General features: G+C 41.0%; 1 protein-coding gene across 3 annotated transcripts in view; it reads right to left on the bottom strand.

Moving 5' to 3' along the window:
* Positions 1–27,867, bottom strand: part of TPR10 (ankyrin repeat family protein) — a 424,227-nt gene that overhangs the window by 140,601 nt on the left and 255,759 nt on the right. For all 3 annotated transcript variants that reach the window (XM_089410812.1, XM_089410813.1, XM_089410814.1), the window contains exon 10: positions 13,832–13,933. In XM_089410812.1, coding sequence (XP_089266938.1) covers positions 13,832–13,933 — 102 coding nt within the window. The remainder of the gene's footprint in view (positions 1–13,831; positions 13,934–27,867) is intronic.

The raw sequence follows: 27,867 nt of genomic DNA, 5'->3' as shown, positions 1-27,867 counted from the left end.
ACTCCTCTGGAACTGTGTCACCCTCTTCGGAACTGCGTCACTCTCTCTGGCTCTATGTCAGCGAATCAACTCTCAATCTATCCCATAGAATTACCTCAATGCAGCCTATGAAGCTCTTTGAGTCCTTTGTATCAACAACTGAAATAAACTGAGACAACACAACGGACACCGTTATTTTTGGACAATCGTTCCTAGAAAACCCAATGCAAGAAAACCGATGCAACATATATGAGGGTTTTATTATTAAGCAAATTTTGAATACAACTAGGGTGTCAGAAATGGTTCACTCTTCAGAGAATATCCTTGGCAGCAATACCTCTATCCGGAGACAGATATTTTGGTTGATTAGCAACTGGATGAACAATCCCACAATGACTTCGGTTGTTCCTTGGGCTGGACAATGAAAGTTGCTCCACGCACTCCTCTGGAACTGCATCACCCTCTTCAGAACTGCGTCACCCTCTCTGGCTCTACGTCAGCCAATCAGCTCTCAGTCTATCCCACAAAATTACCTCAACGCAGCCTTTGAAGCTCTTTGAGTCCTTTGTGTCAACCTCTATGGCCTCTGTGTCAGCTCTTTTGGCCCTTTGCGTCCTCTGCATTGGCCTCCCTTCTAGGCTTTGTGTTGCCTCTTCCGGCACTCTACTACCTCTCTGATATGTATTCTTCAGCCTTGGATCGAAATCCCTTGTTGAACTTCCCCTTGCTGCAACTGATCACTCACTCGATTTCCTCAGCAAACCCTGCCCCAAAAAATCGAATTCTTGATCTCTCTTGGTGTATCTTCAACTAACCCTCAAGCCTTCTCTTATACTTTTCCTGTTGACGAATCAACGGCCGAGATTAAGTCCCTAATCAATGGCTAAGATTAGAACTAGCTTGATCCTCGTCACTTAGAAGTTTCTCACCCATATTTTATTAATACACATTATTATTTTTATTTTCCTAAGTTTAGACTTTGGAACCCATTATAAATATTAATTATTTTAATAACTCCTCATCTGGATGGAATTTCTCCAAACTATTTCTAGGTCTTGGAGATCTCATGTGTCTTACCCTCTCCACCAAATTTCATGGTTAGATCACATCCGATGCTACCCAAAATCAACAATCCCTCTTAGCGAGGAATGTGTTCTAGCAATGCTTCACCATAGAAGCATCACACTGATCCTCTGCATCAATACTCTGTGCTGATGCTAGGCCTGCAACCCCACATCCACCGCACTATTGCTTCCTGTACTATTGCCCATGACACTGCCACTACTACATCTGTACTGCTGCTCCCTCTCAAAATGTTGCCTCATGCTGCCCCTAGCACTGCCACTACTAATTGTTGCACTACAACTCGGTTACCAAGAAGTAAGTAACTTACTTCACCCAAACACTGACATCCTAGTCAGTCTAGAAGCCTCGTGATGCTGAAGCTACCTTTGCTGCCATCCTGTGCTCCCTCTGCTGCCATTGCGTTGCTGCAACCTCTTTTGTGCCACTCGCACTGCTGCAACCTCTCCATTGCGCTGCTACAGACTCCGGCACTCTAGCGTTGCCATTGTTGCTCCCTCACACCTTGCTCCACCCGACACCTGTCATCATGCTACTGTCATTAAGGGCTCCCGTAGCCATATGTGATCTAAGTGTTTAAGCACCTCAAGGATCTTGTCCCTGCATGTAGTCCTCTCGACTACAACTCTATGTCTCTCCACCTCTTCTCTAGAGGCGCATGAGCACTCATTGCACAATCGTCATCAGTCTCGACATCCTTCTCTGCCTTTGCTGGAGCTACCTTTGAGTTAGAAGCTTCTCCCTTTCCTTTCTTCCTGTGGCACTGAGATGCATAACGTCCCAGCTCCCCACAGTTGAAGCACTTGACCTTAGAGATGTCCTTCTTCTTCCTCTTCCGTTGTTGTCTCACAGATGCTAGAGCCGCATCCTCCTCCTCCTCTTTCTTGACTCGAACTCCCTTACCACTACTCCCGCAAAATGGTGTTGCTGAAAGGAAGAACCATTCTAACGTAGAAGCCACTCTTGCCATGCTTCATGATCAAAGCCTTCAGAAGTTCTTATGGGCCGAAGGTGCAAACCACCATGTATGTTCAAAATAGATGCCCTCATCAAGCACTGGACTCCAAAACTCCCGAAGAAGTTTTCACCGGTAACAAACCTGATGTTTCTCACTTTAGAATTTTTGGTAGCCCCGTATATTTTCATGTGCTGAAAATAAAGAGAAGCAAATTGGATGCTTCCTGGGAAGAAAGGAACATTTGTGGCCTACAATGAAACTTCTAAGGCATATAGTATCTATGTGCCTAGTCAAAGAGAAGTGGACATAAGTCATGATGTCACTTTCAATGAGGATGCTCCCTTGGGAAGATTAGTAGCCTTCCTCTTCCAAGGAAGGACAAAGAAGCAGATTCTAGAAAGCAAGGAGAACCGCAGGATGAGTAGATGCCCAATGCTGAAGAACCAATGGATCCCATTGATCCACCCCCTCATGTGTCCTCCTCAAAAAGGAGACCCTCATGGCTTAGGGAGACTCTCGAAGATGCCGAGTGATATGTTGCGCCTAGAGGGACATTTCGTGAAAGCAAGAAGTTGAATAGGTACCAAGGGTACTTAATTGCAATGAGCACCATTGTTCAATCTGAGCCTTGCACATTTGAAGAAGTTGCCAAACACCAGGTTCGGAAGGATGCAATGAACGAACAGTATGAGTCGATTATGAAGAAGGATGTCTGGGATGTAGTTCCTAGACCCAAGGACAAATCCATTGTCACCTCAAAATGGCTCTTCAAGATCAAGCATGGAGCTGATGGAAATGCTGAAAAGTTCAAGGCCAGATTCATTGCTCAAGGCTTCTCTCAAAAGTAAGGTGTAGATTATGATGAGATATTTGCACCAGTTGCCCGCTACACCACCATCTATTCTATTATAGCCCTTGCTGCCTTGCAAGGATGGAATATTCATCAGATGGATGTCCAGATTGCCTTCTTGCATGGTTCACTTGAGGAGGAAGTCTATGTAGAACAACCTAAGGGGTTCTAAGTTCAAGATCGTCAGACACATGTATGCAGGTTGAAGAAATCCCTCTATGGGTTGAAGCAAGCACCCCGGGCTTGGTATGAGAGGATCGATAGCTATCTAATGAAGTTGGGATTTACAAGAAATGAAGTTGATCTGAACCTTTACCTTAAGGTTGAGAATGATAGACCACTCATCTTGGTACTCTATGTGGACGATCTCTTTCTGACAAGTGCAGACCCTCTTATTCATCAATGTAAGAGGGGATTGGCTTCTGAATTCGAGATGAAAGACCTAGTATTGATGCATTACTTCCTAAGGTTGGAGGTCTGGCAAAAGCCAGGGGAGATTTTCCTTTCTCAAGGAAAATATATTGTGAAGATACTTGAAAGATTTGGGATGGTGGACTGCAAGTTCGTGACTACTCCGATGGAACTTAACTTCAAGAAGTTATGTGAAAGTGCTGTTGGGCCTGATTTGGGAAATCCTTTTGAGTATCGTCAACTCGTGGGGATCCTAATGTTCTTGGTGAACTCTCGTCCGGACATATTCTTTGCAGTTAATACATTGAGCCAGTTTATGGTCGAGCCTCATCACAGACATTGGATTTCTAACAAGAATCTCTTAAGATATCTTCGAGGCACAATCACTTATGGACTGAGATACACTGTCGGGAATGTGAGGCTCCATGGTTACTCTGATGCAGACTGGGCTAGCAGTGTGGTGGATCGTAAAATCACATCCGGATGTTGCTTCTCTCTAGGTTCTGCTTCGATATCATAGATGAGCAGGAAGCAGAAGTCGATTGCCTTACGCACTGCTAAGGCTGAATATATTGTTGCTAGTTTGGCCTCCTGTGAAGCTGTTTGGTTGAGGAAGCTCTTTAGTGAGTTGTTCGGACATGTGTTGGATACCACTGTGATATTCTGCGACAACCAGAGTGGGATTCCTCTTTCGAAGAATCTCGTGTTTCATGACCGCTCCAAGCATATTGATCTCAGGTACCACTTTATCCAGGATATGGTACAACAAGGAGCAATAAGGCTCCAACACATTGGAACTGATGATCAGGTCGCCGATATTCTTACGAAGCACGAGGAAGGTCAAATTCTTAACCTTCTGTGAACGACTTGGAGTCGTGGAGAGACCCTCCTATGAGGGTCCCTTATAAGATGGATATTGAGCTCTAGGAGCTCCAGGGGGCTTAGGGTACTTCTTGGAGCGATGAGCGACCATAGGGTGAGTGGTTCACCTTCCCATAGTGGTGCGCGATGTTAAGGGTGAGTGGTTTACCTTCCCCTGTGACACCCCATGATGACATATGCATAAGTTGAGTGGTTCACCTTCTCCTATGGCATATGAGCAGGATGAGTGTTTTACCTTCTCCTGCTGGCACATCCTACCCATGCAGTTCGGGACTCATGGGAAGTACCTCTCATCTGGCCAATGAGTATGGAAATGAGGATAGGGACCATAGTACTACTGATGGATGCATTGTGTACTACCGTACTCCCTATGCTAGGATGTTGATATTGATCTGGGATCAATGGAAACTGACTTTGGGTCGGTTAAGAGTGGTATGACACACTCTCTATTATTGGAGACTGACTTCAGGTCAGTGGAGAATGGTATGATACATTCTCGATCATTTCTTCTTTCTTCATAGTTCAGTAGAGCAAAGCAGAGAAGAGACATTGATGGTACAGATTGTCAGACATTTTGGCAGATGAAGTTCTCCCTAGTTGAGAAGGAGTGTTAATTTTGGCAACTAGGGCCAAACTACACATTGGACAGCTCATATGAGGCAACTCATATGGGCCAGTCACGTCTATTCATCCTCAACGTTTGCATATAAATACATGATGCCTCCTCCTCATTTTGGACACTTCACTCACTCACATCTTCTCTCTCCTTCATTGATCAGGTACGAAATTCAGAGGCTACTCTCCACACGTGTGAAGGAAAGGAAGGATTTTTTGTTCCAGCCATTGACCAGAGTTGATCGAAATTGCAGAGGTTGTTTTGACTTGCGTTGACCAAGCGTTGACCTGTTTTGGTGTGGTTTTGGGTGGAAAATTTTTGTTTGAGCAAGTCGCGGTTCTCGCCACAAAATCCAAGGCAACTTTGACTCCTGTTTGACCAACATTGACTGTGCTAGTGCTGGCTGTAGCGTTGACCTTTGACGATCAGGTTTGACTGGACTTTTTTGGAGTATTTTTGGGCTGATTAGACTTGTTGTTGGAGGTTGATGTTGACTAGGTTTGACCGAGCTGAATTGAGGAAGAATTATGCCTTGTTGACTAGCATTGACTTTCTGGTTAAGGCTTTCTGTTTCTGCTATTTGACTCATCATAATTTCACTATAATTGGGCAAGTGAATATTATACATTGTACTCTCTCTCTCTTTACTGAATGTTTGAAGAATTACAAGAAGAATTGGTCAAAGGTTTCCCCACATTGGGGTTTGTCCCTGGCTTGTGCCACATCTTGTGTCCTCTTGTCTTGGCTAGTCTTCTATTGTTATTGTTTATGTTCTATCTACATTTTACTATCATGATGACGTGATTGTTGAACTAGATATTGATATTAGGCTAATAAAGAAATTGAAGTAAAATTGCTCAAAGCATAGAACATACCATTGTTATATAAAATTTACAGTTTTTGAGGAAATTTTATTTCTCTAAGAGAGTCGACAGAGAAATTAGATTTTCCAGATCATAGTTTACCAAAGGCAAAGGGAGATGCAGTATTTTCTGTTGAAATTTCTAAATGTTACTTATTAGAAATCCCTACTGCATTATCAGATTTATTTCACCTACTTGTTTATTCCTTAAAAAGTTATTTATTCATATAAATACTGAAAATAAACACAGATGCAGCCTTAACTCATATACAGATTAGAAACTGAAATACTAGACAAACACACAAGGGACATCGTTATTTTTGAACAATCATCCCCAAAAAAACCCAATGCGGGAAAACTGGTGCAGCAGTTCTAGGGGTTTGATTATTATGCATATTTCTTGAGTACAACTAGGATACCAAACTGGCTCACCCAATAGATATTTTTACACAACAATAGTACCTCTTCTTGGAAGCAGATATTCAACTTCTCAACACTAGTCTAGCCCATGAAAATCCTTCTGGCGCTTCTCCAAGGCTCTGCGTCAGCCCTGCTAGCCTCTACATAGCTCTAGAGCCCTTTGTGTTAGCCCTGCTAGCCTCTACGTAGCTTTGGAACCCTTTGCGTCAACCTTCTGCCTTTTTGCGTTAGCTCTCTGGCCTTCTGCATCACCCACATAGGCCCCTTAGCCTCTACGCAGTCTCTCGTTGCCTCTGCGTGGCTCCTGCCGCCTCCGCGTAGCCTCCTCGGTCACTGCGCTGACCCTCTGGCACTATCTTTGCCTCTCTATTATGTACTCACTGCCCCTCGCTGCAACTCAGATCACTTGTTCGAATTTTCTCAGCAAACCCCGCTCCAGAAAATCGAAATGACTGATCAATCTTGGTGTATCTCCAACTGACCCTCAAGCCTCCCTTTTATATTTTTCCTGTTGAGTCTTCAACGGCTGAGATTAAGTCCTTAATCAATGACTAAGATTAGATTTGTCTTGATCCATGTCATTTAGAACCCTCTCACACCCAGTTTTATATTAATACCCATTAATATTTTAATTTTCCTAAGTTTAGACTTAGGAACCCCATTAAAAATATTAATTATTTTAATATCTCTCTAACCGGGTGGAATTTCTCCAAACCATTTCTGGGTCTTGGAGATCTCATGTGCTTTAGCCTCTCCACCATTTTCATGGCTAGAGCACATCCGATGCTACCACAAATCAACATTTTCCTTGCAAAGTAGATCTTCAACTGGGACATAGTTATTTTGTAGCAGTTTGCTAGTGCAAAATAGCATCAGGACGAAGGAAGAGCACACACTGAGGGAATTCCTTTCTCGGGGGACTTCTAGCCTAGAAGTTCAATTTTTCAAAGCAAAGCAGCAGTAGCTGTGAGCATATTTGCCCACTCCAGTAGGGAATGTGTAAAGCCTGTCAGCAGCTGCGCAGAGGAAAAGAGGAAGAATTCAACATTTTTGCAGAGATGGCATCAATAGGGATGAGAGATCAGGATCGATTGGAGAGAGCCTCCAACTATGTGATCTGGAAGGCAAGAATTTCTTGTCTTCTAGATGAGCATGATCTCAAAACTTACATCGATAGTGTGGTAGTTGTGCCCGCAGATGCAAATCCGCTAAAGGCCTACAAGAAGGAGATGGCAAAAGCAAAGAAGCTCATTCTCAATGGGGTTCGAGATCACATGTTGTCTCACATAGCTGGCAAGGATACTGCTCGGTAGATGTGGGAGGCTCTTGCTACGTTATACGAGGGATCTTCCGAGCAGCGGAAGATGTATCTTGAGGAGAAGTTGAGATGCACAAGGATGCAGAAAGGGGAGCGCATAGACCCTTTCTTCACTAGGCTTTAATATATCTGAGACCAGGTGTCTGCAGTAGGATCAATGCCTCAGCCTACAAAATTGGTGCGATTTGCTCTAAACAGCGTTTTCGAAGAATGGCAGGTCTTCGTCCAGAGTATACTGCGCAAAGAAAAGTTTCCAGATTGGGATCGAATGTGGGCTGATCTGTAGCAGCAGGAGATGAGGCGAGATTTGGTGAAGACCACCATCCCTGGCAGCAGCAACAGCAGTGGGACAAAGAAAGTAAAGGAAGAGGAGAATGTGGCCCTCGCATCAAAGGGGCGGCAGGCGCAGTGCAGGAGGAAGAAGGACATTTCCAAGGTGAAATGCTTCAGATGTGGTGAGCTTGGCCACTACAGCACTCAATTGTGAAGATTCCTTAAACTGGAATCGCTACTGCAGCAACTGATAATATTTCTCCTACTTGTTAGAATTACATGAACAAGTTATTTGTAGTTTCCTATGGCAAACATCGAAATACATACACCGCAACCTACACCATTTAAAATAATATATTGAAACAAGAAACTAAACAATAGAGAAAGATAAAACACAAATGACACAGTGGTTTTTGGACAAACATCCCCGGAAAAACCCAATACGGGAAAATTGGTGCAGCAAATCTGAGGGTTTTTATTATTAAGCAGAAGTATTTCTGAATACAAGCTCTGGATGCCTTGCTAGTAATCCAGTACAGAGAATATCACTCGGCAGAAGAAATTAGTGAGATTACCTCACTCTACACTACAAGTCCTGGCTAATCCAATCGCTGAACCAACAAGTCCCCGGCTACTTCTACGCTGCCCTACCTGGGCCTGCGTCAGCGTCTACGGCACTGCATCACCTCTGCTGGGAATCGATTTGCTCTCAGGAGCTGATTCCAGCCCTCCCGACTCAGAAACGTCAACCTCGTCAGCAAATTCGGACTTCTGCGTGGGAGGCTCTGCGTGAGCCCTTCCTTGCACTGCGTCACCCTCTCTGCCCTCTACATTGCCTCCTCTATGTGTCTCTCTGCCTCAAGCTTCAACAATTCGCTCTGACTAATCAACTCTCTGTGTTTTCCAAATGACCCTCAAGCCTCCTTAAATAATCTTTTCGTTGACATTCAACATCCCAAATTAGAAGCTCAATGGCTAAGATTATTTATGCTTGATCCTCGTCTTTTTCTAGAAGTTACACCCACAATTAGATTAATACCCATTAATTGTTTTAATAAAATTGCCTCCGAGTGGAATTTACCAAAACACTTTCTGGGTTCTTTGGAATACATGTGCCTAAGCCTCCCTGCAAAATTTGAGACTTAGAGCACATTTGATGCTACTAGAAATCAACATCAATGTCCTCTTAGAAAGAAGGAGAAGGAGGACAAGCAGGATCAGTAGGCTGCATCTTTAGAGATCGATAGACTGTCCTCCAGATTGGAGGAAGAGTTTGCCATGATCACTGAGATACCTCTAGGAGTGAGGTGGGGTGATTTGGTTTTGTAGCCCTAGAGAGCTACAGATTGGGCAGGATTCTTGAGAAGGTCCACCTCATGAATCACTACCTTGTTACTAGAGACCATAGCATGTAGTAGCAGGACGATTCAATGGCAGTGATGCAGTCAGATGCTAGAGTGATAGATGCAGTAGCTAGTGGCGGTCAGATACTGAGCAGCGCAGAGCAGATTTGGCAGCATCAGCAGCAGCACGGAGTCTAGCAGCAGTCAGGACTCAAGTGACAGATGCATCATACTGATCATAGTTCATTCAGTATTTTGAATGCTTTTCAGTTGCAGTTGTTGTAGTGGTAGCAGCAATAGATGGAGAGGGAGTTGCAGTGTAGATGCAGTGTTGGCAGCAGTTCAACAAGGCCAGCAGCACCACAAATGCAGTGTTGGTAGCAGTTCAACAAGGCCACCAGCAGCATATATCAGAGTTGTGCAGTAGTTGGTGGGCAACAACAACCAGACATCAGCAGTGTGATAGAAGGTGATGCAGAGACAGGGTGTTGCTTCAGTGGGTTGTAGCGCTAGAACACATTCCTCGCTAAGAGGGAGTGTTAGTTTTTGTAGCTTCGGTTGTGTTCTAACCACGAAATTTGATGCAGAGAATACATGTATTCTCCAAACCCCAGAAATCGTTTCTGGAAATTCCACCTAGAGACGCCTTAATTAAAATAATTAATCTTTTCTTAATGGTGCCTAAATCTAAACTTATGAAAATTGATTAATTAAAGGGTATTAATTAATTCATGGTGAGAATCTTCTAAAAGAAGACATGGATCGAGTTCTAGTTAATCTTAGCCATTGATTATGTTTTAACCTTGGTTGTTGATGTCTCAACGAGAGATTATAAGAAGAAATTCGATGGGGGTTGGAGAACACACTTGAGACACCGGGAATTTGATTTTGTTGGGAAATCAATCTTCAGAGTAGCAGCATTCAGTTGTTAGAGGTGATTCAGTGAGATCGAAGCAGTGAGAAAGGGGCAAGGATAGTAAGGCTATTGTTTTGGGTAGTGCGGTAAATAGAGAGAAGATCTTTTACACTCGATGGTTAACTTAAGCTGTGATGGGCCAAACATGAGACCTAGACCTATCCCCTAAAATTGGTGAAGTCATGAGTTTGGTTCTCTTGGTCCCCTCATGGTTAGGCTCAATTAAGGCTAATGATTTACCATGTTTTCCATTAATGGAACATAGAGAAGTACTCAAAGGGTTTTTCACAAGGTTTTCATTGGCTCTAGAACTAATCATCGATTCACCAATTCAACGTATTTGTGATTTGTCTCATCGTTTATGTTGACACCTAATCTTTGGGATTTGAAAATTTATGTAAATAATGTAAATAGAAAATAAAGAGATTAGGAATATGAAGAGACATTGGGAGGTGAAGCCCAAGAGTCTCTCCCTCCATGTATATATCCATGAGAAATCTTAATACAAAAACACAATTCGCATTGTGGAGTTACCTCCTAGCCTGACATGGTATCAGAGCCAGCTCACAAAATTAGCCTTCATTCATAACTCTCTTCTACCATTTCTGCAATCTTTTCCATTTTTGCGATTTGTCGGGAATGGTTCTACCCTCATGCCTATTGATGTAGCATTCACTTCTGTTACATGATTGTTCTTGTTATAAATATTTAGTGTGTGTTGTGATTATTCAAGAATCCTTTTTTTTTCTTGAATTGCTAAGCATTGAGATAGACTGTGCTCCCGTACCTCCCCACACAGGTGACTCCTCACTGCTCTCCCACAGCACCGTTCGATTGGCCTCCCATAGCGAGTCATACAACGCACTCCTCCCTACCACCGGTTCACATCTCCCACCGCCGCCTCCCACTATGCAGCGGAACCTCCACACTCCCAACCGGTATCAATACCATTATTCCAAATCTCCCACTGCGCATTTTTTAAATTGGCTTACATAACAATTTATACAATGCCATACACCATCAACTCTCTACACCGTCGACTCTCCCACCAGTCGACTCCAATCCACCCTCAACTCTCTACACCGTCGACTCCTCCCACTCTGGTTTCCTCCACACCCTTTTGGCTCCGTACCACCCTCCATACAGCACCCATTTCCGAAGAATTTCTAAAGCAATATCCAGCAAATTTATCATTTGGAACATTACAGTGGTATCAGAGCATTCCTTGTTTTGTTGTGAAATTTGTGGTTCGATTTGTGCAAATTGTTTATGGAGTTGATGGCTAAAATTTTTGAAGCAATTTGTTGCTAAATTTATATTTGGAATATTACATGTCATCTATACAGCAAGTTGGAGCCTAAGAAGCTATAAGTTGGCACTTACAAAGGATTGGTGTCGTCATCTTCTTGACAAGTTGGAGCCTGCAATATAGTAAGTTGGTGCTTACAAAGGATTGGTGTCCTCACACATGTTTGTCTATAATATTGTGATAAATTGAAGATTGTTAGACAAGCATTTAAGTGTTTTTCTCCAATATTAGGCTTTTCACATTAATCTTTGTATTCATGCAATGTGTTAATGGTAGATTATGTGACGTGATTTCTTTTTAAGTGAAGAGAATTTAAATCTATGTGATACCGATTCACACACACGCCCCCCCCCCCCTCCCTCAATATCACGATGTATTTCCAACAAGTTCACCCAATTTTATTAAGGTGGCTTGATGATAGATAAGATTACAAAATGCATCTTTCAAACTAGAAGAAGTGGGGTTTGTAAGCAAAAGACGAATGTCAATTATAGAAAAACTTTTGAATGTAGTAATGAGGTTATTAAGAAAAATATTGATATTTTCAGGGTTCATTTTTACCTTTAGCATTGATTTCAGGAATGTTTACTCTCAAATGTTTTAGCCTAAAAATGTACTCCTCAATAGTAGCAACACCTACCATTTTGAGGTTGGGGACGTTTATCTCAACTCTATTGATTTGAGTGGTGTTAACTGCACCAAATAGGATTTGGAAAGCAACTTGAAGCTGCTTTGCAACATTTTCATTCATGAGATGGACAAAATCGGGTTCCATGTACAAAGTGATCAATCAAACATCCCAAACCTACTCTACAGCTTTTTTGGTTTGTGATATGGGCAAGATCAGGTTCCATGTACAAAGTGATCAATCCAAGAGACACATATTTCTTTAAGTATACGAGTTCATAATGGTCATCAATAGCAAAGGAAGGTGGTTTTTCAAAATACATCCATAAGCCTTGACTGTGGATTAGAGCTGCCATATGGACAAGGTAAATTTTAGGGGCTAAATTTCACAGATGGGCTAATTTTCCAAGCCTTTTCCAAAAAAAGATTCACTAATTTCCATTTTTCTAAGAACAAATCGCCCAAATTTTAAAGGTTAACTTTATTTTACCTTAAAAATCACCATAGACTATATAAAATTATTTGAAAATTGAATATTTTATAAAAATATCGCCAAACATTATACAATTTGCATATTAGGGACTTGTAAGATTTGCCAATGTTTCTACAGTTTAAAATAATTTCCATCCTTAAAAATTTTCCTGCATTTCAGCAACTCATGCTTTTGATGTAGGGAAAAAGCATTTTCCATCCATAGATGTCACAATACCAGTGCATATCAGCAGCAACTTGTGGCTGAATTAAAGGATAAAAGAGTGCGCTGCACTTGACGGATCAAAATCACAAGACTTCCTTAAGTTTGCCAAAAACCCAAGAAAACTGGCAAGTAGGGGTGTGCTAGTCAAGAAAAGGGTGAAAAATCCTTAAAACTGATTGCTGTCCAAAAACAGGTTGCTGGAAAACCCTAATTCCAGATATGCAGCCACCTTGAAACCTAATCTGTGACCTGAAAAATTAAAGAGTGCTGGAAAGATGATGAAAAATACACTAGCTCTGGTACCATGTTAGAAAGCATGAGGTACACGATCTAACATGAATTGTCCAACAAACACTAATCCAATGAAAAGGTTTAAAATAACAAATTCCCACAAAAGACCTCAAGAGAGTACCACAAAAAACTTCAACAGATCACAGAAGTAGTGCAGACCAGTGTAAGTGCCCCTAGACTAAATAATGATTAAAGTCACTTGAATATGATGATGTTACAAATGGATGTGGTGTATTTATTCCACTCCACAAGGGTTGAGGTGCTAGCCCCAACGAGAAGGCCAGACCAACATTACCGTAAATTACATAAAATATAATAAACAAGCTTAAAATAACAATGCCCACAAAAGACCTCAAGAGAGCACCACAAAAGACTTCAAGACATCACAGCAGAAGTAGAACAGACCAGTGTAAGTTCCCTTAGACTAAATAATGATTAAACTCACTTGAATGTGATTATGTTACAAATGATGGATGGATGTGTATTTATTCCACTCAACTAGGGTTAAGGCATTAGCCCCAAGGAGAAGGCCAGACCAACATTACCCTAAATTACAATAAAATATCATAAAATTCAATAATGGTGTAAATACCCACTACCACCCACAGTTCAGCTCATTAAGAGCCTCAACTACCCACAGAGTGGGCTGGCATGTGGCCGCATGTGAAGATTAGCCAAAAGATCTCAACATGAAATCCATATTTAGAAGCACAATTAATAAAATGAAAAATGAGTAGTTTGACAGAAGACCAAATCTCATTCATTTATGAATGGAAATTTATTTTTCATTTTACATATATGTTTACCTTCACTGCATTGTTTAAAGGAGAAATTTCTGCATAATTAATTTGAGTGTAAAAGAAGGTATACGCATGCCCCCTCCCACTCCCACAAAGGAGAAAAGGGAAAGGGAAAAGGATGCAAGAACTACTCAAATCCTATCCATTTGTTTTCCAGATTCCATATGGAAGATCCAAGTACAACAAGTTTAATAACCTGTGTGTAAGCATCTACTGCCATTAAATAATCCTTCTTCTTAAATGCCTCCTCTCCTCTCAATTTTGCCTCCAAAGATTTCTGCTTATTCTCCGGTGAAACCTGCAAAGACCACACCAATCAGATAAGGAAAAGAAACATTCACATCTTTTAGAATATGGTATTGTGATTTAAAGAGATAGACCAAAACTATAATCTGCATCTGATATATAATAAACAGCAATCACAACTACGAGATAAGTCTAAACTTAACAAGCAATGTGAACAAGAAAAGAACAAAAGTTAGAGATGCACATAAAATAAAATATGTAAATAATACGTAAAAAGAGAATATAGCATAAAATGCAAGATGTAATTAATGAGAAAGAAGAGGAGATAGATAAAACTCCAAGATTCACTCCCAGAAAAAGTCTGGGCTGCTTTCTAATGCCTGAGACTATAGTTCCGAGACCCTATAGGTATATCTTGGCACATTAATCACAACAACATAAGAAGTTCATTGGAGATTCTGTAATGGTAAGAGATCCCACTGTTGTATAGAGCAACTCCTGTATTGTTTCAAATTTCTATATGTCTACATGAACAGAACAATAAGAGGATATATGTGAACAAACCAGGGCTCACTTTTCTGGCCACTGTCAAACTCCTTGCTCAAGAAGATGACGTTGAAGTAGGGAATTGAAATAAATATCTGGTAGCAGGAAACAGTCTGATTATGCTTCCAGAAACCAAATTTTCCAAGGACAGGTATAGTTTTGAATCCCAAAATGGAAATCTCATTCACGACTGAAACCTCCTATCAAAAAATGATATGCATTAGTAATGCATGCTTGAAACAATCTCTTTTAGATAATCAACTCCCAACAGAATGGCTCAATAATCGTCAAGGTACCACCCCAACATGCTATCCCAGAGTAACACCAATGTTGTCACTTCTACCTCATACTTCCTGAGCTTTACAAGTTTAACTTACGTGACAAAAGCACTGCTGTCTCAAAAGACCAGAACCATCTCTTGTAAGAAATTTCTGCATTTTAACATTTTTACCCTTTCAGTATAGATAAAATCTACTCTCTGGCAGCTACATGTTAAATCAAAGATCTACATATTGCATGTCAATATAGTTCAATGGTCGCTGATCTAATGTCTATCTTTGACAGTGAGAATTAAATGGGTACCAAGAGCAAATGGGAGGGAAAGCATAATGGAAATTAGTGAATAAGGGGCAGGGAAAACACAAGAGAAATAAGGAAAGAAAAATGCACAAGGAGAGAAAAATAAAATTCCGCAATTACCATGTCAACTCATCCTCTGCCATGTCATTGATAAGTCATCCAAATTCTCGCCACCTATGCACTCTCAAGTGCTGCCACATGCCAACCCCTCAGATTGCAACCCCATACTACTAAAAATAGTCATCCCCCAAAAAAATACGAAAATGTATCAAATGCCCAAAAACGATAGGGGAATTACCATGTCAACTCATCCTCTGCCATGTCATTGATAAGTCATCCAAATTCTCGCCACCTATGCACTCTCAATTGCTGCCACATGCCAACCCCTCAGATTGCAACCCCATACTACTAAAAATAGTCATCCCCCAAAAAAATACGAAAATGTATCAAATGCCCAAAAACGATAGCATGCCTAAAACTAGGCACTACCAAAAATAGAAATGTCGCAACATGGCCATGATATTGGACATAGAAACTGATGGAGACTGGAATATGCTGTTAGTGATCGCATGCAATGACTGCAAAAAATAGGAAGTGTTCAGATTCTAATGAAACCATAACCATCAGACTCAGAACTCAATGGGGAGTCTGAATAAGTAATCACCACTGCCATGCACCAAATACTACAAATAGAACTATCTCAAATTTGGATCAACCCATCACCATTGACTCAGAATGCAATGGGGCACCTGAATGTGCAATCAAACCTGATATGCACCACTATTAAAAATAGAGAGTATGTTAGATTATGGTAGCAGTGAACAGGTGTTCTAGTCTCTATGATGTCTAAAAGGCTAAAGAACATGAAATCTCCAAAACCCAGAAAAGGTTTCGCAAGATAAGACTTGAAAATGCTTTAATTAAATTAATTAGCCAATAATTAAAAAGCTCCCAAGTCTAACTAAGGAAAATTGGTTAATTAAAGGGAAATTCAATTTTGCTCTAGAGGCTTCTATTGATGAAGTCAAATTGATCTTAGCCATCGGTTCAGCTGTAATCATGGTCATTGAGACTCCAACGAAAGATTATAAGAGCAAATCAAAGGGCTTGGAGATGGCATCAATTGTATTGTGAGCAGTTTGACTACCCAATTGCGGGTACTTAGCAAGTATGCAGTTGAAGCTAGGGAAGCGTCAGAGACAGAGAGATCAGCAAAGATTCAAGAGCAAGATACCAAAGAGATTTTCCTCAGTATATTTGAGTGCTTTGGAGACAGGAAGAGGAGGTTGAATTCATCTACAGAGGAGGTTGCTACAGCTAGTGCGAGTAGCCAGAAATCCCTTGTGTGAGTTGCCGAAGGAGCCATGTTTCAGTTTCAAGTTGTCGGATCAAATGCCCTGAAGGCAGAGCGAGTGGGTTTCAAAGGAAGAGGGAGGCATGACGACTTGCAGGAAGGTGATTCCAAGGATATACAGATTTTTTGTGAGCAGCAGTGCACATTTCCAGTAAGGAAATGTGAATACCTTGAAAGAGTGAGTTCTCAAGAGAGATGGCCAGATCGATTGTAGAGGAAGACAGGGTGTCTTCCAGTTTATTTTTCCATTAGAGATTGTCGAAGCTTTGCCACATTGGCAAGCAGATCATTGTACTCTTGAATTTGCTAAAGAAAATAATAAAGCTCTCACCTACTGCACTAGTTTTCCCTTCAGGGTTTCTCCAGGCACAATTATCCAAAAATAACTGTGTCAAATTTTTATGGGTCTGCATATTTCTCAATTCCTGCATTTTTATATTCCACATCACTTTTATGTGTGAAGATTGCAATTTTGAATTTATCGCTATTTGCTGTAAAATCATTTACACTTGACAAATACACTGCAATTAGTTAGGAGATAAATATTCAGTAATTGCAATCAAGGAATTTTCACATGGTATCAAAGCAATAAAGATCGGACAAGGGCTCTATAGGTGAAAGCAACAAGGGTTGTGTAGTTCAGAGGGAGATTTGAAGCATAGGTAACCAAATTTGCACAAGCCTAGCTAGGCATTGCGAATTGCAAAGAGGTAACAATTCGATTTCCAGTCCAGGTTGCAGGAAAAGTTTGATTTGTATTAGAGCAGTAGCAGCAAGCAGTGAGGTTGCTGGAAAAGGCTTTTGGGGAGCAGATCAAATATTTCACAAAGCAGATCTAGCACAGAGATTTGCAGCATAGGGTTTTCCAGTAGCAAATCTGCGCAGGGCAAGGGAGAGAAAGCACATGAAGATTTATACCCAGGACTTATCCAATGTATTTGAGGTTCTCATATTTTCCAGTATAGCCGCAGAGAGATTCGGTATTCAAGATGCTACAAATTTGTCTTCCAGATTGGAAGATGAATTTGCTCATATAGCCTGCCTCTCTAGGTCAACTTCATATGGTGTCTGGTATATAGACAGAGGAGCGTCAACACACGTGACAGAAGTTAGAGACTACTTTTCTAGCTATAGGGAGGAGTAGATGGACTTCCAGATCCAGATGGAAACAAAACTAAATGAATTCCAGTTGGGAGAGGCACCATCGAGATTCAGAGGGAGGCAAGAGCAAGCACCAGTGTTACAGATGTGTTGCATGTGTCAAGCTTAGGTATGAACCTAATTTAAATTTCAGAACTACAAGATAAGGGATATGATGTCCACTTTGAAGGGAAGAAGGTGTTCATCAAACACCGAGACTGGAAGATGCCGATTCTCCAAAGGCATTAGTCAACAACAGCGATAACAATGGGAGAGACCTGGATGAATTGTGGCATAGAAGAATGGGACATTCACACGATGGAGCACTTACGATGCTCAAGGAGACAGTAACAAATGTTCCAAAATTAAGCACAGAACACAATGATGTGTGCAAGGGGTGCGTACTTGGGAAATACGCTAAGGCAGTGTTCCCAAGAAGTGACAGTAGATCAGATGGGGTGTTGCAGCGTGTCCATTCAGACATTTGCAACCCAATGTCCACTAGATGTCTCAGAGAGTACAAGTGCTTCATCACCTTCATAGATGGCTACTACAGGAAGACTTGGATCTACATTTTGAAGACCAAGGATGAGGTCTTCAATCAATTCCAAGAGTTCAAGCCTCAAGAAAAATTGATAGGGAAAAAGATCAAGGTACTTCGCACAGATAGCGGAGGAGAGTACACCGATTGGTGCGAAGGAGGGCAGGGAGTGGACAGCTCGATGTTGAAGAATGTAACTAGTTTTAGTCTTCATAATTGTCATGTGACTCTTGTAATGATGTAAATCTTATTTAGAGAAAGAAAAATGATGTAAAGAATAAAAGAGAATTATTATTGTAGCATGGGTTTCATGCTCAAGTTATTTGTCATTCAGTCTCCTAGGTTTATCATGAGTCAAACAATCATTATTATTGTAAAAGACCCTTTCGGGCATTTGTATCATTAAAAGAAAAATCATTTTATACATGAATTTTCTAGAAGGCTCTGAAGAACCAAGTCAGCCAGCTACGTACAAATCGGCCTAGACTGGGCTTAAAGAGCCACTTGGAAGGCTATATATAGAAGGCATTCAACCTCCTTGGAGACATACCAATCAAGCTTCATCTTGGATTCAATCTACAATAGAAGAGGAATGTGAATTTCCTAGGAAAGCAAGAGAAGGACAGCGAAGAAGAAGGAAACCCCTTGAAGGAATGTGAAGGTCTGAAATCTAGAGTTTTGCTATTCACTTGCAAGTACTCTAGGGTTCCTAGGGTTACCTCAAATCTGAATTGCAGAAAGTGTTGCAAGCTACTTTGGAAGGAACGAAAGGCTAAAGAGCCTTAATTCGCTTGGAGATCTTGTCTTGGAAGATTGCTTGGTTAGCTTGGTTCTTAGTGGCAGCCTAGGTCTAGGGTTTGGTCTCAGAAGTCTCCTTTTAAGTTGATTCTATAAGAAGTTATCTCTAGGTTTTCCCCTTGAAGGGATTCTGCCCTGGCTTGGAGCCTATATCTTGTGTTCACTGTGTATGGTTGTGATCTTCTTGTTTTGGCAGTTATTTGATGATAAGAAGATAAGCATAATAACAAAGAAGAAGAATATGTTGGCATTATGATACAAGTGTTGTCCTTGATGGCAACTCACTCAGAGGTATGATACAGGTGATGGCAACTCAATCAGAGGACAGATCTTAGTACAGCAGGTCAAGAGAGAGATATACGCAGGTTAACCTTGATGAAAGTGCGTATACACGCGGGTGAGAAGAACAAAAGGCGCGTATGCATACACACGCAGGTTCACAGAAGGAAAGGCGTGTACATGTTGGAAAACTAAGTTTTGGTCCGTGGTATTTGGTCCATGGTATTTTGGTATTGGTCCATGGTATTTGGTCCAAAGTGTTGACCCCAGGTATTGGGTCCAAGGTATTGGTTCTACATGGTTTTGGACCATGGTATTGAGAGAAGCCTAAACCTATATAAGGAGAAGATCATTAGGCCAAGGGAACATTATGGGTTTGCGATGTTGTGCTTGATCTGAATCAAGAATGCACCTATGCGGTTGATGATGGATGATGGATCGGAATCATAAGGCTTGGAATGTATTATCATTATGTGGTTTGATCATGAATAGACTAGATCTGAATTATTGACGCATGTTTAATTGTATGAATGTTATGATCTGGGTACCATTGATGTCTAGAACATCTGCAAAGTTCTGAGTTAATATTCGCAGATGTGTACGCGGGTTCGCTTTGGTAAAAGCGCGTATGTACGCCGGTTTGGTTCATTGTAGTAGCGTATACATTATGAAGTATGATATTTGAAGTTGCAGTTGGGTTTGGTTGTTATTGCAGAGTTCTGTGTTCTAGTTACTGTGTTTTTGATGACAGGGTTTCAGTGATTTAGTATTGGGTGATTCAAAGATTGATGATGCAGGTGTAGTTGATGATTGTATTACAGTGGTGATTGTTTTGTATTTATGGATCCAGTATGAAAATTTATGAAACGTGGTCCCTGGAAGAAAAGAGAGGGTTGTAGCCTTCTATAGGCCGGCGCCTACGTACTAGTAAATATATCGGCTAGTACAAGAGCCAGGGGGGTTGGAGCTCCCTTCCGTAGGTGGGTGCCTGCGTACTGGTATGAGTCTGCACCATTACAAGATTGTAAACAGGTTTTTTTCTTATATTAAAGAAAACAGCAGCAGGTGGTTTTGGTCCTGCATTGGGTTTCCACCTCATATCATGGTGTTCATGTGTGCTTCTTATGTGTGATGATCTATTCTGTTTTATTGCACCTGTTTACTGTTCATATGGTTAATGAAGTTCTGATGCACTGATTAAAGATCAACATATAAAGGATTAACTTAATCATAAGTTTACTGGATATACGTTAGTTGCATTAAACACAGTTGCGTGTACACGCGGGTTCCCTTAACTGAAGTAGCGTATATGAATCTAAGTATGGAAATGAAAAGTTAGTGATTTGCTAATACTGATTCAACCCCCCCAGTATTATTTCCAACAATTGGTATCAGAGCATGTCCTTTGGTAGAAGCTTGATCGCTTGAAGGAGATCCGTAGAACAATGGGAAAGAAAGCGCGTCAAAAGAAGAAGACAGCTCAAAAGAACAATGACAGCCTGTTGTTGAGTGGAAGCAAGTATTCAGATCTTGAATCACCTCAGATTGAAGATGGAAAAGCAAATGAAGCATCAGATAAAATCATAGATCAACAAGATCTACCTAGCAAAAGGGAGAGTGCCCTCAAAGAAGAAATTATCAGCTTAAAAGCTCAGCTGGAATGTGCCTTCAGAGTACGTCAAATGCTACAGGCATTGAATGAAGAACAAGAAAAGGAGATTCTCAAACTAAGGCAAAAAATAGAAGAAGGAAGAAAGTCTGAGGAAATTTTGAAGAAGCAATGTCTAGAAAAGGAAGAACAACATCAAGTTGAGGTAAATATCTTGAAAGGTAAATTAGAAGAAAAGGATAAACTATTACGATTTCAAGACAGCACTGAGATTTTGGATAATATTCTTAGTAGTCAAAGGTCGTCTGCTATCAAAACTGGTCTTGGTTTTTATGATTCTGCTGAAGGTGAATCTAGCACACAAGGTGAGGCAAGGAACTCTAATGAGAAATCTAAAATGATCAACAAGGAGATGAGAGGACAACCCCATCAACAGCCAAGGAAAGAAATTCCTCAAAGAAAATCTTTTGCTCCTAACTGTGGAAGTGATAGACGATTATTTCCTCCGATGAATAATGTTGAATGTTATGTATGTCATAATCTTGGACATGTCGCAGCCAGATGCAGAAGTAGAATGGTTCAAGACCGTCACACAGAAAGATCATCACATTTCAGATACTTTAAGGGATATTGTTTTTCTTGCAATATGTTTGGTTACAAAGCCATTCACTATTTTAGGAGGAATATGAAACATGTAAGATGTTATGCATGCAACAAGCCTGGACATATAGCAAAAGAATGCAGGAGAAGATTGTGGACACCATACCAAAAGGAGAAAACATCATCACAGTTGAAGATATGGAAGAAAAAGGAAGTACAGCCAGAAAGATGTGGCATAGCAGAGTACACAGACATGACAGACTCAGAGGAAGGTGAAAGTGTGGAACATCAGTGTTCCAAAACTCATACGCAAGTTTCATGAAGACAAGTCGCGTATATACGCGAGTTAGACGCTACATAGTCACGTATATGATGTTCTGAAGAAAAGCAGCAGTACAGAAGTCTGATATGGTTCAATCACTGTTTGATGATGGCATGGCATAGGTTCAAGGGGAGAATATACTTCAAATAATGCATTGTTGGCATTATGGTTAGAAGTCTTTGGTGATGATGATTATGTGGCTAAATGATACATCTTGTTGTTTGATCAAAAGAATGGTATTGCAGGGTACAGAATTGGATGTTGATGCTTATGGTGCAAATCATATATGGTGTATGATAGTGGCTAATGACTATCATGGTCTTGAATGGATTGCTGGTCTTTGTTATAAAGACCTTGCATGTGCTCAGGGGGAGCATGGACGGATTGGTACATCTTGGCAGATACAAAGGGGGAGCCCAATCAGAGATTTCAATAGGTACTCAGGAAGAGTATGGACAGCAGAGGGAGAGAACTTCTTGGTCTGCCCTTTGCCCTTGATGTCAAAGGGGGAGAGTGCCTTGGTGTGGTGGTTGCCATCAAGTCCAAAGGGGGAGATTGTTGGCATTATGATACAAGTGTTACCCTTGATGGCAACTCACTCAGAGGTATGATACAGGTGATGGCAACTCAATCAGAGAACAGATCTTAGTACAGCAGGTCAAGAGAGAGATATATGCAAGTTAACCTTGATGAAAGTGCATATACACGCGGGTGAGAAGAACAAAAGGCGCATATGCGTACACATGCAGGTTCACAGAAGGAAAGGCGTGTACATGTTGGAAAACTAAGTTTTGGTCCATGGTATTTTGGTATTGGTCCATGGTATTTGGTCTGAAGTGTTGACCTCAGGTATTGGGTCCAAGGTATTGGTTCTACATGGTTTTGGACCATGGTATTGAGAGAAGCCTAAACCTATATAAGGAGAAGATCATTAGGCCAAGGGAGTGTGTGCAAGGAATGAATATCTGATGAAGTGTGAGATCTAGTATGCTGGTTATGGGTTTGTGATGTTGTGCTTGATCTGAATCAAGGATGCACCTATGCGGTTGATGATGGATGATGGATCGGGATCATAAGGCTTGGAATGTATTATCATTATGTGGTTTGATCATGGATAGACTAGATCTGAATTATTGACGCATGTTTTATTGTATGAATGTTATGATCTGGGTATGACTGATGTCTGGAACATTAGCAAAGTTCTGAGTTAATATTTGCAGATGTGTACGCGGGTTCGCTTTGGTAAAAGCGCGCTACGCTAATTTGGTTCATCGTAGTAGCGTATACATTATGAAGTATGATATTTGAATTTGCAGTTGGGTCTGGTTGTTATTGCAGAGTTCTATGTTCTGCTCTGTGTTCGGGTTACTGTGCTTTTGATCACAGGGTTTCAGTCATTCAGTATCGGGTGATTCAAAGATTGATGATGCAGGTGTAGTTGATGATTGTATTACAGTGGTGATTGTTTTGTATTTATGGATCCAGTATGAAAATTTATGAAATGTGGTCCATGAAAGAAAAGAGAGGGTTATAGCCTTTTGTAGGCCGGCGCCTACGTACTAGTAAATATATCGACTAGTACAAGAGCCAGGGGGTTGGAGCTCCCTTCCAGTAGAAACTAGAGAACGAGAGAAGGTAGTAGCCTTCCGCAGGTGGGTGCCTGCGTACTGGTATGAGTCTGCACCAGTACAAGATTGTAAACAGGTTTTTTCTTATATTAAAGAAAACAGCAGTAGGTGGTTTTTGTCCCGCATTGGGTTTCCACCTCATATCATGGTGTTCATGTGTGCTTCTTATGTGTGATGATCTATTTTGTTTTACTGCACCTGTTTACTGTTCATATGGTTAATGAAGTTCTGATGCACTGATTAAAGATCAACATATAAAGGATTAACTGAATCATAAGTTTACTGGATATACGCTAGTTGCATTAAACACAGTTGCGTGTACACGCGGGTTCCCTTAACTGAAGTAGCGTATATGAATCTAAGTAAGGAAATGAAAAGTTAGTGATTTGCTAATACTGATTCACACCCCCCCTCTCAGTATTATTTCGAACAGAATATAAATCACAAATAATTGTCATGAATGGAAAAGATTAAATTAAATGTTGCCCATATCAATTTTCCAACACTCCATACAATCCACAACAAAATGGAGTATTATAGAGGAAAAACAAGAGTATTGTTGGGGCAACAAAGGCTATGCTATAAGATTAGGATGCTCAAGTTTCTATGGGCAAAGGCATGTAGTACAACGGTGTACATACAAAACAAGGTTCCTCACAGGGCGTTCGGGAAGACAACAGCAGAGGAGGTTTTCTCATGGAAGAAACCGGAGGTCAGTCACTTCAGAATTCTTGGTAGTATAGCATACTGCTATATGCCAAATGAGAAACGCACTAAACTCGATCAGGCTGTAGAAAAGGGGTACTTCATTGGGTATAGCAAAACCTCAAAGGTATACAAGATCTACATTCCTAGCAATAGGAGAATTATTGTGAGACGAGATGTGAAGTTCATGGAGAAGAACGCCTTCAAGAGATCTCCTGAGATGCTGACAAATGATCAGAGTGAGCCAATAGAAGCTCCATTAGTCTAGCAACGCAGACAACCACAGGGACAGTTGGAGGATTCTAGTACAGTTACCAATAAAAGCACTAGTTCAAGTGCAGGGAATCCAGTGAGTTTGCAGCAGACAGAGCAACAAAGGCAAGAAGAGGAGCTAGTTGAACCACCCACCACTAACAGTTGAACCAGCTAAGAAGTTCGTCAGACGTTGAAGGATGGATGCACAGGAGTTTATGGGGGCTCCTAGAATGGGCATAAGGGAGCGCAGACAACCAGACAGAGACCAAGCATTGGTGGCACAAGTTGTTGAACCTTCCAGTTATCAGGAGGTTGCACAACATCAGGTGTGACAAGATGACATGGTGGAGTATAGCTCTATCATGATAAAAGATGTATGGGAGGTGGTGCCTAGGCCTGTCGATAGGTCAGTTGTAGGCTTCAAGTGGATCTATAAGATCAAGTACACTGCAGATGGCAGCGTGGAGAAGTACAAGGCTAGGTTTGTGGCCAAGGGGTATGTGCAGAAAGAAGGTATAGACTATGAGGAGACCTTCACCCCAGTGGTCAGATATACTTCCATCCAATCAATTAAATACCTCTAGCAACACAAATGGGATGGTAGATTCACCAAATGGACGTCAAGGCAGTTTTCTTGAATGGGGTGGTAAATGAGGAGGTATACATCAAATATCCAGAGAGCTTTGAGACACATGAGAGGGGCACATGTGTGAAGGTTGGAGAGAGAGTTATAGGGCTCAAACAAGCTCCCAAGGCATGGTATGGCCTGATTGACAGCTACTTGCAACAAATGGGAATCGTCAAGAGTGATACGGATTCCAACCTTTACTATCTGATGGTAGAGGGTGAGCCACTCATCCTAGTGTTGTATGTAGATGACCTCTTTCTGACAAGGTAATCAGGGCTCATAGAGGACTGCAAGAGGAACCTGGTAGCAAAATTTGGCATGAAGGATTTGCGACTGATGCATTACCTTCTAGGCCTGGAGGTATGGCATGGGCTAGGGAGATCTTCGTTGGTCAAGGGAGATATACTACAAAGATCTTGAAGAGGTTCAGGATGTAGGATTGTAGACCTATATTGTACACCTATGTCCACGCCTATGATTACTAACAAGAGGATGATAAATGCATCAGAGGACGAGAACGTTGACCCAACCTTGGGTAGACAGCTCATTAATTCACTCATGTATCTGGTCAACACCAGGCCAGATATCTATTTCGGGGTCAACACTCTGTCATTTTATGGTGGGACCTAAGAGGGTGCATTGGACAATGGCAAGACATATTTTGAGGTACTTGCGCAACACAGTCGACTATGTGTTGAGGTATTCTCGAGGTGATGGCCTCAGGTTATGTGGTTATACTGGTACAGACTGGGCAGGTAGTTCAGTGTTGATTTGGGGTAGCATCGGATGTGCTCTAACCATGAAAATTGGTGGAATGGCTAAAGCACATGAGATCTCCCAAATCCAGAAATTGTTTTGGAAAAATCCATCCGGATGAAGAGTTATTAAAATAATTAATATTTTTAATGAGTTCCTAAGTCTAAACTTAGGGAAATAAAAAAATTAATGGGGATTAATAAAGATAAGGATGAGAAGCTTTCAAAAGATAAGGATCAAGTCTAGTTTAATCGTAGCCGTTGATTAGGGACTTAATCTCGGTTGTTGATTCATCAACAGGAAAAGTATAAAAGGGGACTTGAGGGTCAATTGGAGATATACTGAGGGAAACCAGTCAGTTCGATTTCTAGAGCGGGGTTTGCTGAGAAATTCGAACTAAAGGTCTAGATTGCAGCAAGAGGTAGCGAGTATGGAAAAGAGAGTCAGGAACAGTACCAAAAGATCAACGCAGAGATTAGAGAGGTAGACGCAGAGGCAGCAGGATTGTGCAGGGCCTGCGTGGGTGACGCAGAGAGGCCCAGTGCTGACGCAGAGAGGCGAGAGCTGACGCAGAGGGTCTGGGAGCTGCGCAGAGGCCACCAAGTCTGACGTTGAGTCTAGAAGAGGTGCTAGAGAATTTCTCTGTTGGGTAAGCCAATTTGGCACCCAGTTGTACTCAAGAATCGTTGATTAATAAAATCTTCCTCTATTGCACTGGTTTCCCCGCACTGGGTTTTTCTGAGGCTAATTGTCCAAAATATTTGTGTTGCTGTGTTTGATTCTTGTGCATGTATTTGTTTTTATATTATGGTGTGATATCTGCAGCACAATTTATTTTAATGTTTACTGAAGGGTTTTCGTAAATAACTTATTGGAAAATAAGTACGTAAAATAAATTAGTTGTTGCAGTGATAGAATTTTCACATTCAGTGTACAAGAAAAGCACCTCTAAGTGTTGCTCCAGCATTGGACTAGGGGTTGTGTCTTTGTGCAACAGAAAGCAGAAATCTGTAGCACTGAATTCTGCAAAGGCAGAATACATGGCAGCTAGCATGGCCACATGAGAAGCTATTTGGCTTTGGAAGCTACTAGTGAGTCTGTTCAGTCAAAATATGGAACCGACAAATATCTACTACGATAATTAGAGTTGCATCAGGCTATCTGAGAATCCATTGTTCCATGATAGGTGATGCAGAAGCATCTGGACTTAGCCAGCAATGTGAAAGTCTGTTCACATGTTGTGGCTAAACAAGTTGAATTTCACTGACCTGAGTGGTCAAAAGTCAGTTTTTACCGAGAGGGTTGGATCTCTCAAGAAATGAGTTGTATTTCATTATTGTAATAAGTAGAAATTGTCTTATTTTAGATCTAAAGATAAGTTGTTAGCACAGGTGTGATATAGAGCTTGAAAATAGAGATTGACTGTTAGAATGTTTAAATATAGAGATTGAGTAGTTAGAGTGGAATTCAATTAATAAAAAGGAGAAAAAATGTAATGTAGAAGGATTGGCAAAGAGGAAGAAGGATTGAGGAAGCGAGAGTCGGGTGACAGAGCGAGGATTTTCATATTGGATAGAGGTCTTTTAAAATCTTTGTAATCGAGCCGAAGGGCGAGACTCTGTAACATTGATAGTCTTGATAAATTAATGCCATGTGGGATTATATCTATCTATATATATATATATATATATATATATATATATATATATATATATATAGATATAGATATAGATATATATATATATATAGATAGATAGATAGATATATCGATTCTGTGTGAAATTTCATTTCGGCCTTTGTTTCTTTGTATTCAGGATAGAGTCGAATATTTCTTTGTTTTCATGCTTACGATATAAAACACAGAGCTAACGGAAATCGCAGGTCTTTAGTGTGATTAACATTGTTGATGCCCGCTTAAATCCCAACCGTTGGATCACCCATATCGCATCGCAAATAAACATTAGTATGTGGTCGGACCGCAGGCCTTAGGAAGTTGCTAAGTACGATCACCAAAACATCGCATCGCAAAAAGCCTTGTGTGTTATCAAACCCAGTTGTGGAACATTGCGGTTTGCGATTGCGATACATCGCATCGCAACATTTCAATTGTTAAAGAAATGGGCCTCAAACATATGTGTGTTATGCGATGCGAAGGTTGGAATAAATCACATCGCAATAATTCAAAGGGGAAAGCACTAGGCCGAAAACCTTTGTGACTTGCAATTATGCGATACAATGTGGATCGT

Source organism: Pinus tabuliformis, chromosome 3_1 (assembly GCF_031772625.1).
Source record: "Pinus tabuliformis cultivar Carrire ecotype Pingquan chromosome 3_1, CPIR1, whole genome shotgun sequence".
Classification (NCBI taxonomy): domain Eukaryota; kingdom Viridiplantae; phylum Streptophyta; class Pinopsida; order Pinales; family Pinaceae; genus Pinus; species Pinus tabuliformis.
The sequence above is the reverse complement of the archived record's forward strand: the minus strand, read 5'-3'. Positions and strand labels throughout refer to the sequence as shown.